The sequence below is a fragment of the Magnolia sinica genome, chromosome 3 (assembly GCF_029962835.1).
Source record: "Magnolia sinica isolate HGM2019 chromosome 3, MsV1, whole genome shotgun sequence".
In the NCBI taxonomy this organism is placed as follows: Eukaryota; Viridiplantae; Streptophyta; class Magnoliopsida; order Magnoliales; family Magnoliaceae; genus Magnolia; species Magnolia sinica.
In genome coordinates, this window is record NC_080575.1 from 104,358,345 (window position 1) to 104,377,737 (window position 19,393).

A 19,393-nucleotide genomic window follows, 5' to 3' on the forward strand; every position below is an offset into this window, starting at 1 on the left:
TTAGGATCGGTCCCTCGGTAGATCGAGGAGAATGGATGATGAGAAGACTAGGAGGAATACTCGGCTGGAGGGATGTAAGGGGAGTTTTCACGACAAATGACAATACGGAATCGCAGGTGAGATCCGGGCCGTTAATCAGGTAGGCTGCACTGTTGGACACGTTAAATAAAAAAATCTGTGAGTCATCTAATGAGATAGGCCGTACTCATCAGTTGATTAGGAATTGTTTAAGTTGCCTGACCACCAATTTCTCTCCTAATTAATGGTGACGCAGGAATGATGAAGGAAAGGTGACGCAGGAAAAAACGTGAAATAATAAGATAACAATAAGTTTTTCTCAAGTAATTAAAACTTTGAACTTATACGGAGAGTTATTAAATAATGTTTATATGACATTTCGATTAAATTATTAATAAATAAAATCTAAATTCTAATTTAAAATTATCCACAATAGTAAAATTCTTCTAACATGCTAATTTTCTAATTCATTTATAATACTCGAAATAGAAAAACTTTTCAAAAGTGTAATTTGTCAAAAATAGAAACATCTAGATAAACATTATTGAAGTATTCTTACTAAAAGTAATAAATTTTTCTAAAATTATAATTTTGAACCAGAAGCAAGAGTTTTTTTTTTTGGACACTGAGGTGTGTGACTTCATATATAGGCTAGTGGACCTTGGAACTTGATAGTTTGTGTTTAATGGCAATGCCTAGATAAAAAGTTGCGGCTTTTTTATAATCAAAACTTTGAACAATAATTTTTCCATATCTGGAATGAAAATTTTCAAATCAGACTTGAGACCCAATTATATCATGCCCTGAATAGGATCGGGTCCAATTCTAACCAATTACTTTCACTTTTATTTGAGCTTCTTTTGCTCCATTTGTGTTAAGAATGCATGTCCTACACTAGACAAGTTTACTAATTGACTTTTTGGCCTATGCATGCTTCTAAGGCTTTAATAAGTCTTCACTAATAAGCATCTAACCCCTAATGTTCCTATGGTGTGTTCCACTTGAGCTTCGGACATGGCTATTTTTGGCTCATGCCCTACAATGAGTTGGTAAAATGGACGGATAACCTGGATAAAACACATATGTTATAGTGAGCCCTATTGGAATTTTCCACTAAGGGTCACTAGCCATTTCTCATTTCCAATCCAGCTAGTGGGTGGTAAAGTTCTATAAGTCCCATCGTGATGTGTTGTATATGTCCTATTAATCTATTTTGTTAACTCATTTTAGTTGATGAGCTTAAAAATTAGGTAGATCCAAAGCTCAAGTAAACCACACCATAGGAATAAGGATTGAATGCTTAAACTTGAAATTTATTGGAGGCTCATGGCAATGTTTATTAACCATCCAACATGCCCATAAATTCATATACAAATGCTCGCTTGATTTAAAACTTCTGTGCCGTGGGAAGTTTTCAATGGTAGGCGTTCATTCCCTACTATATTGTTGTGGTGTATTCCACGTCGGCCCTCGTTTTCAGGCTCTTGCCCTCAAATGAGCTTAAAAACTGGATGTATGGTGGATAAAACACATACATCATAGTAGGGCTCACAGAGCTTTTCCACCTTTTGTACCTTATTTCTGATCGTTCGTGAAATGACCAATGAGAAAAGAACGCATGTCATTCTATGGGGAAGAAATAGTGTACAAAAGATCTTTAGAGATATTTAGAGCACTTTTCACGAAAGCACAGCTGGCGCTGAGCTGGACGGTATACATCATATGATGATGGGGCGCGACTAAGAAGTCTAAAAGGCAGAAAACGATCGAGAGAAATGGAACGGTTAGAAGAATACAAAGGGACAGAAGGATGTGAAAAACTAGCGTGTCAACGATTCAGGTACCATAACAATTGAAGTAAAGAAGAGAAATAGATGCAGAGTATCCGTGTAGCAAAGAAGTCTATAAATAATAGAGAAAATCCACAAAGCAAATGGTCTTACCCTAATCCAACAAATCCAGTCGAATTTATCTTATCTTATCTTAGCATAATCCTTCAGCCTTAGCTCCATCTTAGGAGTAGCAATAATCTCTTAGTTGTAATCCAAGTCTACAACTATATGCTGGAATTTATCTATTCTCAATACAAGCACTTCTTCATTTATAAAGGCTCCTTACAGTCGCATCTTGATTGGCCATAAATATTTCTTTCTTGTTTGATGACAGCTAGGCATAAAAAGTCACTTCGTTATGAAAGGCAAAGTTGAACCCATCTTTGGAGGAAGAAGTCCACCATCTGATTATCGCCTGATCATTCTCTAAAACAATTTGCGAGTGGTTGAATAGGCAACCGATTTGCTCAAACCTCGGTCATATATAATCACAATCATTGTATCTGCTTATATTGCGGCTTGGGTTCAGGTTGTTCGGTTGGAATTGAGCCGCATAGTTAGTTATGGCACACCCACATGCACTACACATGACTACAAAATCTAAATTGGGAAAAGTGCCGAACAAATTTTGGCACACCCAGTGGGACTAAAAACTGCTTGGTTGCCATAAATATCTATTATGCACCGCTGTAATATGAGCCAAAGAGGTCATAATGCTTCTAGCACTACTAAACCACCTTCTCAATAAGAGAAAATGCAAGTGAGGCCAATGCCTGAGGTATTGTCGAATCTAAGACTGTAATACCCCGGGTTTTCAGGAGCTGTGTAGGAACTCGACTCCCAAATTCCCAGGTGTCATGGGTGCCCTAATGAGCTTCAAATTTTAATTACATTTGGATGATCTCATAAACAATGGAGAGTTTAGCAAGGCATGCAGCGTAAGTAAATCATAAAGCAGTATCGAGTGCTACTAAATATAAAAGTATCTAAACCACAAATCTCAAGTCATCTAAATAGGGAACTAGTCTCACCCATACATGACCCAAAGCGACTAGAGCCCTGGCCCATACCCCGCGGTAGCCCGAACTCAAACTAAAAGCATCCGTTGAAAGTTTGGAAGCAGAGAAACTCCTCAACCTCATCCATGCTCACCTCGCTCGGCTCGTCAAGCTCCGCCTCACCTGCATCTAGTAAAAGGTCTATTTGGTGTTTTAAAATACCGTCCCAGAGTTGGAGTAAGTAGCTAACTCAGTGGTTATTATTAGCCTTAAGTTACAACAAGCAGCAATTATATGATGAATTTAATGAAAGGCATACATTCATAGATCTTAAACTAGTCTTGTTAATACATGTACATGTATTATTATATGATGCATGACCTCGCAACAACACTCCCTCGAGCGACTTCGTCTAACGATCACGGATAACCAACACTCTCTCATTGCGACCTCAACTGCCGAGTCGCTAAATCCTAACTAATGCAATGCGTGAATAATGTTAGCCGAGTATTTAATTAATTCCGTTCATCCAATAGATTGAGAAAACTGGTACACCCCATGTATCATTGCCTTCAACTGGTTGCGAGGCCAAGGCCCCTCAACATGTGAGGCCATGACCCTACGATCCTTGATCCCATCGGATTCTCCATCCCCAATTTCAAGTACATGGGGAGTACTGAGAAGAGGAATCGCTCACGGTCACTACAGGGAGGCTCGTCACCCCAACGTAGACCGACAGCTCGGACACAGTGTCCTATTCCACCATGCCCCGCTCTCGAGTCAGTGGATCGGTTTCAAATGGTTCAGTGGTTGAAGGGTGTTCAGGTTCCATACAGGCATTATCACGCCCCAAACTCGGAAACCGGGCTCACAAAATTTTCGATCACCGAATCTAGCACCGACAGCCTCTGTAAAACCTCATTCTCAGCTCCCGGCACCCATTTGCCAGATTTCGATCCTAGGATCCTACAAGGAGAATTTCTAATATCAATTTGATTCGTAATAAGCATAACTATAAGCATAACCCACGAACAATAATTACAAGAACATCATCACAAAATCCACTATGATAAAAAAACATTGAGTATAATGCGTAAGAAAGGAAAATACAATATAATGAAAGTAACAGAAACTCTAAAAGCTCGGCTGCACACTCCAACTGCGACGAGGCTATGACTGCGTCCTGGCGTCACTTCCATGCATCAATCGTGCATAAGCTTATAGAAAGCTTAGAGGGTGGTGTAAGTGTGTGCGCAATATGAGCGTGCTCAGAATGCAATGTCAGAGTAATGCGGAATCATGCTGATGATACATGAATGCAATCAGCTGTACCAAGGCTATGCGGTGCAAGATATGAATGTTATCGGTCATATCGAGACCATGCGATGCGAGATGCAACTAAAGCATGCCGATCTTCATTCAAATCCTCATACAACTCATCAGATATCAGTACAATTCTTATTCTGGATAATCATCTGGGTTTAGTACACTCCAAATGGCACTGCCCCTCTTCCAGCCGCATAGTCCAAGTGAGCGTAAGAAACCTCACTATCCGCCTGACCAGTAGTCTGCCAATACCTATCCGGCACGTCGATAGCAGACCCATTCACGAGCTGGTCAAACTCAGCCTAGTAATGCCTCCTACTCTCGAGCGAGTAAGGCCACACCCTTTCCAACTGACCACGACACAATGGGAGACGCGACCTCCTGGTATTCGGCCCTTACGCGCTCATATATCCACTCAATCTCGACGTTGGAGTCATCTTCTGGTACCATCGGATTTAGAGATTTTCACCCAGGGACATCTATGGTGCCCCGATGCTTAGTAACAATATTTTTGGTGTCCAATCCTACCATCCACGATATGCTTGTGGAGGTCATAAACTTGATGTCGCTAGGGTGTATAGAAATCATGTCATACAAATGTGAAGTGCATGAATCACACTACCAATCATGCAATAATTATGTGCGTACTGCGTGCTTATGTAGGACAACTCCGCCTATCAGGGAGCCCATAAACAATCTGCCCGAAGGCATATGCTATGATTAATCACTCCTCATATCAAGCATACGTATGATGCGTACGAGCATGAATCATGGAATTATACTAAACATGTTATGTGATGATGGATTCTGTTTATAATGAAGATGGGCCTAGATGACCTACACACTATAAGTATGGGCCTATCAATGGGCCCTAGGGAGAGTTACAATGCGGGCATTTAACCATCATTGCTCTTACAATGTGGACGTCAAACCACTATTGCTCCCAAGGCATGGCCGCCAAAACATCACGACATACATCGTGGTGGAATCTCACATCGCAATGGGCCTCATATACATAACAGTCGACCCATACAAAGGCCTCACATATGTCTCATTGGGCCTCATATATATCAAATGGGCCACATCATGTGGGCTACTCCAATGAGTCAATCATACATCAAATGGGCCGAATCAAATGGGCCGATCGATTGGGCCAAATCAAAGGGGGCAAATCAAATGGGCCGATTTATATGGGCCGATCAAGGGGGGCCGAATCAAATGGGCCGACCAAAGGGGTCAAATCAAATGACCGAGTCGAATGGGCTGAGTCAAATAAGTTGAATCAAATGGCCGAGTCAAATAGGCCGAGTCGAATGGCCGAGTTCAATACACCATTCATCCACTGTTAGAGATCATTATAGGGCATAAAAAAATGAATCATATCCAAAGGATCATCTGGACCATACCACAAATGACAGTGGTGATAATAATTTTCATGGTGGAATTTCCAGTGGGCCCACCATAGTGTTTATTTTTCCATCCAGTTCCCAGGGTCACAAAGTTCTGGACAGGGGGAAGAAACAAATATCATATTAATTCAAAAACTTCTGTAACCCAAAAATGGGATTTCAATGGTGGGCATTCTACTTCACTGCTTTCTGTAGTGCGGTCCACATGATATTAGATCTATTTCATTTTTGTCTCAAGCCTTAAGATGAGTTACCAAATGGGTGGACGGTTTAGATATAACACAAATCTCAGCAGGGTCCACAGAATTTGTTACCGTCAATCCAGTAGCTATTCCGCTGGTGGATGGGTGGTTTGAACGTTACACATGTATTAAAGGGCCCCACGCAGGGACGCAGATGGATGGCATGAAGAGTACATGCATCAAGGCAGGTCCTACCGTCCAGAAACGCTGGACAGTGAGGATTTACAACACGAGCATCATGGTGGGGCTGTCAGATGGGTGAACGGTTGGATGGGAAAACACCCATCATCAGCGTGGGGCTGTTGGGAGGCCAGATGGATGGATGGCGTGATATATACATGCATCCAGATGAGGCCTTACATGGCTGGTGACGTATAACACCCAACAACAGTATAGCTGGGGTGTGTGACCGGGCCAGACCACCGTCCAGATGGATGGTCGGGATATATCATATACTGTATATGGTGGGTCCCATGAAATTAGGATGGACGGCGTGGGTAGGACGATACATCAAGGTGGGGCGTACGACAGATGGATGAACGGTTAAATATAACACATACCTGGTGGGGTCCACAAGCTGCAGACGTCAGCTGCATGATATATAATATAATATAATATAACATAATATAACATAATATAATATATATAAAAGATATATTATATATAAATATCTTTAAAATGCCCACCGTCCAGACCCTCTGGACGTTCTGGGACCTTACACATCCCTCATGGTGGGTCCACACATGTGGCCCACCTCAATACATATACAATATATATATATATATATATATATATATATATATATATATATATATATATATATATATATATATATTAAAATATTATATCATGCATCTGATATATATATTATATATACATTTTTTTTGCTGAGGAGTACACTCACCGTCAGCTCACACTACACTTTAGCCATACACCACTGTCAGCTCACACGCTTCATTGTGGGGCCACGTCCAGCATCCCTGGACGCTGCTGGACAATTTGGATACAACACAGGCATCATGGTAGGTCCCACATGGACGTGGCCCACATGTTTGGATTGACCTGATATTTGTGTTTTTCCTTCCGTCCAGGCCCGCTAACGGGCTGGATGATGTAGATCCAACACATCCATTAGATGGGTCCCACATGAAGGTGAATGGCATGAATAAAATACATACTACATGGTGGACCACACACACACACACCATCAATATAAGAGAGAGAGAGAGAGAAACGATGAGATAGAGGGACGCCGCCACTATGGGCCCCTCTCAACATTACATACATCAATGTGGGTCCCATGACAAGTGGCCGAAAATTTTGAAATCAACGGTGGATCATTCACCTCTAGGCCTTCTCCTTGATCCCTTGGATTCCTATGCTCCTTGCCTTCAACTTTGATAGAGGTTGATAGATATTAGAAGGTTGAGATGGAAGATGAGAGAGTGGGAAAGTGGGCCACACTTGGAGTTAGGAGAGAGGAGCTTGGACATATGAAATTTCTCATAAAATTTAGGAAATTGCTAGAGAATGAGAGAAAGAGAGAGGTAGAAATAATGGATGAAGGGATGGATGGAGTGGTGGTTGTAAGGAAAGAAGGTGGATAGGTAAGGTTTAGTTTGAAATTTGTAAAAGAGGGATGGGTAGGGGAGAGAGAGTTGACTTGTGGAAAAAGGAGGGATGGGTGATGTATTGGGGTATGGCTTGTACTTAACATTGATTGATTGATTGATTGATTGATGGGACATGTTGTAGAGATTTCCTCGAAAGTCACAACGCGCGGCGTTTCTTTGAAATGAATGTGGGCCCACATCTCCTGGCCTGGGTATCGGTTCGGTGCGCGAGTCACGGCGTTGAAATCGCGGCGATGGCGCGGTCGCTAAGGTGTAAATTTTGGGTCGAGCTGACTTCGGTATACAGGACTCGGCTTAGGTTCATGCGCAAACGTTGGATACAGGTCAAGGTTTGCCGGAATTCGACTGGGAGGACCGCGGAAGCATACAGGACGGTACGGTCTAGGATACGGGTCTTACAGGCGTGAGCATACATGGTTAACAAACATGGTTGGTCAGTGAATGAACTAGACCGTGCGAGTTCAGGCAAGTACGTGACGGATAACATCGAGTACAAGCGACCCATGTAGCCTAACTACTGTCACCCGTTCCCATCCGCCCAAATCCGTTAGTTTAGTCGCAGGATGGTCCTACTAACGGAACCACCTTCTCCTACCTCAGTTCCCTAACCAACTTAGGGGTTTAATAACATTCAATAATATTTCAACAATTTCGTATTCGTCTTCTAACGCAAGTAAAGTCATGCACTCATACATCTAACATAAAGATTCAGATTTTTCTACAATACAACTATTAATAAAATACGATACTAATGTGTGTGTTGAGTGGGGTTATTGAAGAGACTAAGAACTATACATCATTCATATGATAAACATACAACAAGGATTAATGCAATCATGTATGCCACAAGAAGGGTTATACTAGGATCGCATATGAGATGAACATACCATACCAAATCAAGCCTAATTATGTTGGAGAGCACATAAACAACACTCAATCATGTCATGGAATTTAGTAAAATCATATATGGGATGAATATGTCACACCAAAATCAAACCCAATTACGTTGAAGAACAAATAAACAACACTTATTCTTTTCATGGAATTTAGGGGGACCTATCATATAGGGTTTTGGCTAGGTTCTCTCTAGATTACTCAAGCACATTATCCTAACATTCATAATCATTAAACTCATAGTAATATTTCTGCTAGGCTACCTAAGGATAATAGTCCGCACCTTTAAGAAAGAATCTTCGATTTTGAGCTCCCAGGGTTAAGTTTTTAGAGAAAATTATTGAAAGACCTAAACAAACATATAAGCTTATGAGATTTTGGATAAACAACTATTGAAACCGTAAATTATATTTGAGATTCAATACTTACCTCTAACTATTATCAAGAAAGCTCCAACGATGACTCCGCCTACGGCGAGGTGGCTAAAAAGGGGATGAGAGGGCGGAGGTGCACCAACACCCACACCCCAAGGTCTCTCTCTTCTCATTTCTCCTCTTTTTCTTCTCCCTTTCTCCTTTTTTTCTCTTGCTCTAGGGCATGAAATTCGTATGGGATGAGGGGGTGCCCAAATAAGGCTTTTATATAGTGCTAGATTTGGTGTAAATGGCCCTAAGGGTTGGGTTTTTACTATACTAGCCCTATGGGAGGATTTTTCTAGCCTTTAGGGCCCACTACAGGGTGTACATATTGATATACACCATAGGATAGTTAGCCCTGATGATGATCTACATATGGACATATTCGGCCCGCCATTTGGATACGCCGATCGACAGATATGGTTAGAAGTCTGTTCAACGGTCATCGATGGTCGATCGGGGCCGCGACTATATGGATATGAGTAGAAAAATATCCTTACTCCACGTATGAAGTTTGGTCGTAAACCGACTGTCTGAAATCCTGAACTTTGCATAAGAGTGGACGACCCAATTCACTTAAGTTTCAGCCTCTTTCTTTAGGGTATTTGCATTTCTCATGCACTCGTCCTTTGGCTCAAGTTGAGCGGTTCTGGACAGTACCTAAGTCCGACTCCCGCGATGGACATTAAGCATACTAAGACGGACATTATTTTATAGTTTTGGAACTAGTGACTCAACATCGAGCGGTCCAGAGCTTGTTCGAAAAATCGGGGCATTTCTGGAATGAACTAGGTATTGAGATTTCTCGTGGGCAATGATTAGGGTTTGGATTAATTATGTTCATAATGTGACCTATTCATAAGTAGTGAAAGTGGAGATTTGGTCATGTTTACTCTAAACTGTCGGTTTTAAGTTAAAAGAATAACGAGGTTGATTTGGTCTATTAGTCAAGATTCGGGTCTTATCTGACTCGACTTCAGTTAGATCTTTAATTTAGTTATGATTGTCTTGATTAGTTAACGATGAGTTGGTTAGATTTGGGCCCTACGTGAGTAAATAATGGAGCTAAATTTGATATTCAAGTGATCGGGCGGATTCGTTGACTTCCTACGGTTGATTAATCGGACTTGTGCGGTTCTTTACTGGTATCACCCATGTATAAACTAACATTGAGTGCCAGTGGTCAGTAAGTGATAATATAAGTTAATTATATTAAAAAAATTAAAAAATTTTTGAAAATCCAAAACAGTGAAAATCTAGGATGTTACAAAGACCCAATCCTCCAAGTTAGGACAGGACATAGTCATCTTGGATAGATCCTCTTGAGATAATGTTAGTCAGGTTATACGATATGTAAATGTCAATTCAACAAATTACAGAACAGTTATGAGCTCAGGTCAAGTAATCTCAAATTCAGGTTGAAACCTTTAATAGATGGATGACCAATCAGAATGAAAGCTTGTATCAGATGATGGTCATTTTTGCTGAAAGAGCACCCACCATGCATAAGCACACAATGCCTTAGCCAACTTTGCCTCAACAAACTATTAAAATAAGCTCTATCAGAAACTTAACGCCAGCACGACCAGTCCCAACAACACATCTTTTACAACGGAACACACATCCTGCTCTAATACAGGAAATGAGGAGTATTCATCAACCTGTTGAGGTCAGAAATGTCGTTCCTAAAGAAAGAAACCAGAGTATACTTAGGGAAAACTCTTCCTTGAGAATCCACTATATCATGAAAAACAAAACCTGGTAAGTCTAGAACTATCACCAGTGATTAAACCACACAATCTAGATTGTGACCGAATCATGCAACTAGTCCAAAAAGTAGCAGGCTAAGTTATCAGTCATACTACAACCTTTGTCTATTACAAGCCTTATCTGGAATGGATTGACCAATAGTCTCCCTTGCCATAAACGACTTTGAAGTTTTTTGACCAAGATGGACAACTTTGATGTTTTTCGACCAATATGGATGGCTTTGATATCTTTTGACCAAGATGGTCGAATTTATTATTTTTTGACCGAGATGACCGAGTTCGACCAAGATGACTGAATTTGATGTTTTTCGATTAAGATGTCTGAGTTTGACCAAGATGACCGAATTCGATGTTTTTCGATTAAGATGGCTAAGTTCAACCAAAATGAAAAATTTTGATTTTTTTTTTTACCAAGGTGACCGAGTTCGATCAAGATGTCCAATTTTAATGTTTTTTCAATCAAGATGGTCAAGTTCAACCAAAATGACTAATTTTGATGCTTTTTTGATCAAGGTAGCCAAGTTCGACCAAGATGGACAAATTTAATATTTTTTGCCCGATCGAGCATTCATATTTATTGCACCGAGCGTTGAACCAACGTCACTCTCACCTTTTCAACTAAAGGTGAGGTGAAAATGGGTGCAATGTTGTACCCTATTTTTAATTGTTCCTGAAATAATCAATGAAAAGAAAACATGTGTCATTGCACGGGGAAGAAATAATGTGCGAAAGATCTTTAGAGATATTTAGAGCGCTTTTCATGAAAGCATAGCTGACGCTTAGCTGGATAGTACACATCATCTTATGACGGGACGCGGCCGAAAAGTCCAAAAGGTGAAAAGAGGTTGAGAAAAGTGGAATGATTAGAAAAATACAAAGAGACAGAAAGATTTGAAAAACTAATGTGGCAACGATTCAACTACCATAACGCCTTAAGTAAAGAGGAAAAATAAATACAAAGCATTTATGTAGTAGATAAGTTTATAAATAACAAAGTAAATCCACGCAGCAAAGCGTCTCACACCAATCCAACAAATCTAATCAAATTTATTTTATCTTATATTAGCATAATCTTTCAACAGCTCTATTTTAAGAGCAGCAGTAATCTCTTAGCTGTAATCCAAGTATTGAACTTTATTCATTCTCAGTCTAAACACTTCTTCATTTTTAGAAAAGTTTCCTGCAGTCAGCATCTCAATTGACCGCAAGTATTTCAATTTTGTTTGACAGAAGTAGGATATAAAAAGCCATTTTATTAGGAAAAGCAAAGCTGAACTCATCTTCAGCAGAAGAATCTCACCGTTCAACTACGGCCTGATCACTCTCTGAAACAAAATGACTGAGTGGCTGAATATGCCACCGGATGATCCCAGTAACCGTCGCTTAGGGTCAGGTTGTTCGGACGGGATTCCCCGCGGAAGGCTTTCTCGTGAAGTTCCTGCGATGGGAACCTATGTGGAGCCCACCATGATGTTTTTGATAAATCCAACACGTCCATCCTTTTTTTGAACTCGTTTTAGGGCAGGAGGCCAAAATATAAGCCGGATCCAAGACTCAGGTGGGCCGCAGTAAAGGAAAAGGTGGGTAGAGAAATTCCTACCGTTGAAACCTTCCTAGTGTCGACAGTGATTCTTACATGCCATTCATACCGTTCATAACGTCATTCCTACTGGGATGAACTGGAAAAAAATAAAATAAAATTACTAGCCTGTTTCAAAACTTTTGTGGCCCCACTAATATTTCAACTGTGGACGTTCAATTCTCCCCTTTTCGGCCTACCTGAGTCTTGAATCCGGATCATTTTTGGCCTATAGCCCTAAAATGAGATCACAAAACGTATGGACGTGGTGGATTTATCAAAAACATTGTGGTGGGCCCCACATAGGTGAACTTCCTGCGAAAGCCTTTGGCAGGAAATCTGCGTCCAAGTTGTTCGGCCAAATAGTCGTTTCTGACACACTCGCACGCACCACACGTGAACACAAAATCCAAACCGTTAAAAAGTGCCGAACACCACCAAGTAGGTGGCTGGTGTTGTGGTCCCCAGCGAATCAGCGTCGATGCTGTCAATGCCACAATCTGATGAAAGGCCCTATTATCCTAAAAGCGTGCCACTAACGCATGCCTCCGCCAACTATACTCCCACATTCACTCTGACGCGCGTTGCGTCCTACCCCCGCCCGGACGGTAATCCGTCCAGGCGGGGCTCTGTGGGGCCTACCGTGATGTAAGTGTTTCATCCACGCCGTTAAAAACTTTTATTAAATCATTTTAAGATACAAAAGAAAATGAGATAGGTCCAAGCTTAAGTGGACCACAAAGTGAGGATTTAACTTCCACCGTTAAAAACTTCCCGAGAGCTAGAGAAGTTTCGGATCAAGCTGATATTTGTGTTTTCACTTCATCCACGTCTACATGACCGTATGAATAGGTTACTTCTTGAGAGTTGGAGAAGTTTCGGATCAAGCTGATATTTGTGTTTTCACTTCATCCACGTCTACATGACCTTATGAATAGGTTGGATAGTTAAAAAAACATCATGTTTGCCCTTAGAAAGGTTTCAACGGTGGGTGTCATTATCAGTGCAGCTTCCTTTGTTGCGGTCTACTGGAGCTTTGTACCTGTCTCATTTTTAGGATCGTATCTTAAAATGATCTTAAAAAAGTGGTGAACGGCGTGGATAAAAGACTTACATCAAGGTGTGTCCCACAGAGCCCTGTGGTAGGACGCAATCCGCGTCCCATTCACTCCTCCTAATTCATTCAGAATCAAACCCTACATCAAATCCGCACCGTCAACTCCACCCCTAAAAAGTGCCAACACACATAACATCCCGACCAGCCAGCCTCGTTCAATCCCATCCGTCCAAAAAAATAAAAAATCAGTCTGTTCTCGTGTCTTTCCTTTTTCCCCTCATCAGCATCAGAAAGATATTTCTCTTCCCAGAAAATTCCAAACGGAGCCAAAACTCCTCTCTCTCTCTCTCTCTCTCTCTCTCTCTCTGAGCTCATAGCTCTGAAAACAGAGAGAAAACCTAAAGAAAAGAGAAAGGAATGGATTCGGATCAGGGAAAGCTATTCATAGGAGGGATATCGTGGGACACGAACGAGGATAATCTGAAGGCGTATTTCGAGAACTACGGTGAGGTTTCACAGACGGTGATCATGCGGGACAAGATCTCTGGTAGGCCTAGGGGCTTTGGTTTCGTTGTCTTTCAAGATCCTACCGTCCTTGATCGCGTACTCGAGGAGAAACACACCATCGATGGAAGGGCGGTGAGGATTTCTCTCTCCTCTTTTCTCGCCTTTTTTTTTTTCCTCTAGGTTTTTGGGTTTTCATGAGGCCCTCTTGTTCTTTGATGGGTTCTGTTTGTTTTTTGAATAGGGGGTTTGTTTCCAATTTTTGGGCATTTTTTTTTCTTGCTATTTGGATTTGGATTTGTTTTTTTTCCTTTCGAATTAGGGCTAATGATGTCTGATTGGGTTTTTGTATCCTGTAATTCGCTCTTTTGTTGTGGAACGCAACTGCACCAATTGATATATACTACTTTTTGTAATTTTGGTAATACAATAGCATGTATTTGTACAATTGTCTTACCAAAGTGTGGTTATGTCAGTCAGGGTGGGTGTGGATATCAATTCCCGTTTATTTCCCACGATCTGTAATGCGACTGTGGAAGAGCCGTTTGGGTCCAAGCCCAGGGGAAGGAGTAGGGTTGATGTCCGGCGGGCTTATGCCCGTGGAATTTTTGTCGGTCAATTGAGGGAATTGCTGTTTCAAATATGAACCGACATCAGATAGCTGGGATAAGGCTTTGATGGCGATGTTGTGACGTGATGGAATACTCATGGAGTTGCTTGTTTCACAACACTTTTTTGTTGTAAATGTTTACTACCATAAAAATCTACTGATTCTTTTCATTGTTTGTACAGTGACAAAGTCCTAATGGATGGTTGTTTGAAGTTGTATTATGACTTGTTTGATTTTGTTTCAGAAAGATATTGTTGTGTATTTGGTGGCAGCTCTTATTTTTGTTATCTTCCTAAGTTTGTTTTTTTTTTTTTTTCCTATTGTAGCTTTTGCATTGCACAATTTGCTAGTATATAGACTGAAATGAATTCCAACTGAGTTATCAATCCCTTGGGTTTAATGTATATTGTGTAATGTTATTCATCATGGTGTATGCTTAGAACAAAGGAGAATGCTATGCCCAGTCATGTGACTGTGAAAAACAACTTGTTCATGTGTTGATTCATCCACGTATTTTCATACTGACCATGATACGCATATCCGCCCACGCTTAGTTGGGCTTTATCTGGTTTGCAATCATGGCATGCCTGGGTGCCTCTTTTTTTAGTTGCACTAATGGGCTTACATTCCTTGAGCTGAAAGTTTAATGTTTTTCCTCCTTTGCAGATTTCTTATTTCTATGTCATAAATATTAACACTTTGTCGAGGGGTAAATGCTTGATTCTTTTCTCTCCTCACTCTCTGATTAAATTGGAATCAAAGTGACCAAGCTCATTTTTGGAAAATTCTCGGACTGGATATTTCTCTTGAGATTTTCAGACTGAGGGTTTTCTCGGGATATTATTGGGATAATCTCGCCAAAAAATATATAAAGTTATTTATCATAAATTAATCAACTAATTTAAATTAAAAAAATATATTTATATAAAAATTATTTAAGGTTTTACTATTTTTGAGTTAATGTCATGATAAAAATGCAGTATCATAAAATCTGCTGATATTTTTCTTTGCCTATTTTTTCTAATCATGTTTATGGATTTTGGGTTGTATTGATGTCTTTTCCACTAACACGAAATTTTAGCGCTTGCTGTAGGATGAGGGGAACAAGCTCCTTAGTAAGATAAAATTACATGATGCTTTATTATTCAACATTTGGAAAAGGAAAAGGAAACCCTAGTTCATGAGAACATGATGTCACTGTTCTTCTGGAGTTGGCCTTCAGGAAAATAAAACGCTCGCTGAAAATGGGAATCTTTCCATTTTATGGATTGTAATAATGTATCATAAAGAACATGCTCGACAATTGCTATTGTTGAATCAAACATTGATTTTGTTGGTATGCAATGTGGACCTTGAACGTTTCTCTCGAATGCTCTGAATTTGTGATGAATATTAACTGGCATGTTCTAAGATTGGCCATCTTTCCATTTCGTTGAATCACTACCCTTTCCCTCGCCAATTGGAGGTTCTTTTACGCTAGAGATTCTGGGTTCCATGTAAAGATAGGTTTTGTGGTTCATGGATCAATTCGGTGTTTACATAGTGCAAACTATTTGAAATATTTTTATCCTCAGCTACCTACCTGTCTTCAGAGTCCGACATCCTTTCTGTTGGCTTCTATTCATATGTATCTATTATCCACACGTCGGTCTGTTATCTTTCTTCTTTTCCATCTGCCGCGTAACCCTCTTGCTTCCATTATTCAGGTGGAGGCTAAAAGGGCTTTATCAAGAGAGGAACACCAGACCTCTTCTAGATCTGGAAACCCCAATGCTGGGAGAAACTTAGCCGGAGGTGGCAACATTAAGACCAAGAAGATCTTTGTAGGAGGCCTGCCTCCTACTTTGACAGATGATGGATTCCGTCAATATTTTGAGAATTATGGCCAAGTAACTGATGTAGTAATAATGTATGATCAGAACACTCAACGTCCACGTGGGTTTGGATTTATCTCTTTCGATACTGAGGATGCAGTTGATAGAGTTCTGCACAAATCTTTCCACGAGTTGAATGGAAAACTTGTAGAAGTCAAGCGTGCTCTACCAAAAGATGCAAATCCTGGCAGCAGTGGCCGTTCAATGGGTGGTGGGGGTTATCAAGGCTATGGTAGTTCTGGTATGAACGCTAGTGCATATGATGGTAGAATGGATACTAACAGGTACATGCAGCCTCAGGCAGCTGGAGCTGGTTTTCCAGCCTATGGTTCTTCTGGGTATGGTGGGCCAGGATATGGATATGGGGCAGCAAATAATGCTGTAGGTTATGGTGGGTATGGTGTTGGTGGCTATGGTGGAGCTACTGCTGGGTATGGTGGGCCTGCTGGAGCCTATGGAAACCCAAATGCCCCTAATGCTGGTTACGTAGGTGGCCCGCATGGTGCTGCAAGAAGCCCATGGAACAGCCAAGCTCCTGTTGGATATGGCTCTGCTGGCTATGGTGCAGGCTATGGGGCACCAGCTGCTTGGAATGCTGCTGGTGGAGGTGGTGCTGCTGGTAGTGGTGGGACTGCTTCTGCACCAGCAGGCCAATCTCCAAGCGGGGCCACCGGTTATGGAAATCAGGGTTATGGGTATGGTGGTTATGGTGGGAATGAAGGGTCTTATGCAAATGCAGGTGGTTATGGTGCTGCAGGGGGGCGTGCTACTAGTGCCCCAAATAATAATGCCGGCAGTGGTGGAGATCAACAGGGGGCAGGTGCTGGTTACATGGGCGGTGGCTATGGTGATGCCAACGGAAATTCAGCGTATCCAAATGCAGGTTGGAGGGACTCTTCACAAGGTGGAGCTTATGGGGCTGCTCAAGGGAATGGTGGCCAGGTTGGCTACGGGGGCGGTTATGGTGGTGCTCAGTCCAGGCAGCAGGTCCAACAACAGTAATGTGGATGACTACAGTGTCAACTGGGCGGCTTTCCTTTTTCAAGGAATTTCTTCCTTCACTTGCATCATCCGAAATGCGGCTCGGTTCGTCATCTTGCTCGTGGAGCGAACAGCTCTTGCAGACGAAAGCGGGTTTTGGGACTGGTTGGATTGCTTGAATCCCAGTAGTAGTTAGCAGTATTAGCTATTTTGCAAGTATACAATGAGTAGTGTTTGCTTTCAAGCTGTAGCTGTTATATTCAGCATATTAGGTGTGTCTGGTAGCTATGTCTGGAGGATTTTCCTTCTCTAGTGTTAATGCTAGAGTAGCCTATGTTAGAATTCTCTTTTGCCTTGTTTGGTTTGATACATCAGTTACGTACTTCTTTAATGGTATTGCATTAGTATTGATATTTGGCAGCTGATAGGGAGTCTGGCATTGTAGCAGGGTAGAGAATCTCACATTGCTAGTACAACATAAAGCTTCATCAGTAGAATTTGTGCTTTTATCTCAAGAGTAGCTTGTCTGAAATGGTAGAGAGTAGAATGGCTTCTGTAAAAAGGATGGAGCTAGGAAACTTGGGTTGATAGAATAATCACAGATAGGGATAATCACTAGTAGTACTTGAGATATTTGTCAATGGCATAATCATTTCCTCCTGTATTTGGCCTTTTTGTACAGGAGATTCTGCGTTCTAAATGGGAATCGGATGCCTACCCACTTCACCGTTCTCAAAGATGTTTTTTAACAGGGTGAAAGCATGAAAAGCGTTGAGGATTCTGATCCCGCTCGTGCTCGGCGTTCACCTGTGGCCATGAAAGGGGGAAGGCACTGCGGGAGTTGGGGATTCTCTTCGAGCCCAGTTCAGATTCCTTTTCTTTTGATGGGTGTTGGAGACTTGCGCTAGACTTGTTGTGGTATGTCAAGCGTTATGTGGCAAGAATTATTTTTATTTTTATTTTCCCCTTTCTTTTTCTTCTCTTTCTTCTTCTTCAATCAACCGGGGTTCCTATGTTGCACAACAGAATCATCCCCGTGAGTTTCATCAGCAATATTTTGGAATAATCATGTGAATAATCTCGGAGTTGCATGCTTTTTAGGCCTTCTCTAACATGAGCAATTCAAAGGTTTTCCAGCTTTTGATGATATGTCATGTGGAGGTGCTCACCAATTTTGTGATTTAGGAGAGGTTTCCTAAGCCCAGCCACTTGTAGAAGAGCCTTACTCCAACATGCAAACACATGTTTGTGATCCTAACTTTCCGTCAGATGGGTTGCAGTGTTTGGATCTTCTGGCCTAATAAATCAGGTTATTACAAAAGAAGTGGGTGGCAATAAATTTTTTTATTAAAAAAATTTTAGCGGCCTGTTTCTGCACATTGTGACCCCTCCGGGGAGTGAAATGTTCTGGGTTTTGAGCTGGAAGATCTAATCGGTTTGTGATCCACCCAATGGAAAGCTTGGATCTGACCTGTGCCAAATCAGCATGTGCACATTCTTATAAATGGGCATGGCCCAGCAATCTTCTTACTGGGATCTACGCAAGAGGTTTTCTTACATTTCATATTGAGGACTATGAAACTAGAACTTGTGTATGCTGAACCTGTTTTAATCAGAGAAGAATATGTTCAGTTGTAGTGCCATGGTTGTTTGTTCTGGGCTGAGTGGCATGTAATGGGGTGTGAGAGGTGGTGTAAGGCTTGCGTGGGAGTGAAGATAGGTTGGCACTCCTGCAATGGGAGCGCTGCCTTAAATCTGCTCCAGATTTAATACTTTCTGTGAATACATTACTCTGCCCTATTTGGTAGAAGCATAAAAGTGAATTCATCTCGTTTTAGTAGACGGTAATTATGTTAGAGATGTTGATCTTAAATCCTTAATTACAGTTAACAGGAACCCATTTATATATCGATTATCTCTAATACTCGTAAACTACTGTTAACTAAAATGCGTCTACCAAACAGGGCCTCAAAATTCAAAAATGTTTGTATTAAGGGGTTAAAAACAATCATGGGGAAACATGATTAAGTACTCTAGCGAAATGCCTGCATGTGGTTATTGGGACCATCTACCCAATGGCTTCAATGTCATGCAATGATTCGAGTCTGCATGCCTATTGAGTTTGTAGCACGTCTGGTAAGTTTCACCAATGGGATGACCCCGGACCTCATTTTCCTTTCTTCCCATCAAAAATGCCAAATCAGCCAACTATTCCTTTCGATTTCCAACTTTCTGTTTCAAAGCCATCAG

At 41.2% G+C, this 19,393-nt stretch overlaps 1 protein-coding gene across 2 annotated transcripts; it reads left to right on the plus strand.

Moving 5' to 3' along the window:
- The first annotated feature begins 13,450 nt into the window (after positions 1–13,450).
- Positions 13,451–18,292, plus strand: LOC131240518 (heterogeneous nuclear ribonucleoprotein 1-like). Of its 2 annotated transcripts, XR_009168794.1 has the most exons (3): positions 13,451–13,813; positions 15,995–17,308; positions 17,826–18,292. XR_009168794.1 is itself a non-coding variant. In XM_058238793.1 (2 exons), the coding sequence occupies exons 1-2, from the start codon at positions 13,592–13,594 to the stop codon at positions 17,162–17,164; spliced, it is 1,392 nt and encodes a 463-aa protein (XP_058094776.1). In that variant the 5' UTR covers positions 13,451–13,591; the 3' UTR covers positions 17,165–17,554. The 2 variants fall into 2 exon arrangements, 1 of the variants encoding a protein (XP_058094776.1); XM_058238793.1 differs by lacking the exon at positions 17,826–18,292 and having other exon boundaries at positions 15,995–17,554.
- Positions 18,293–19,393: the final 1,101 nt, after the last annotated feature.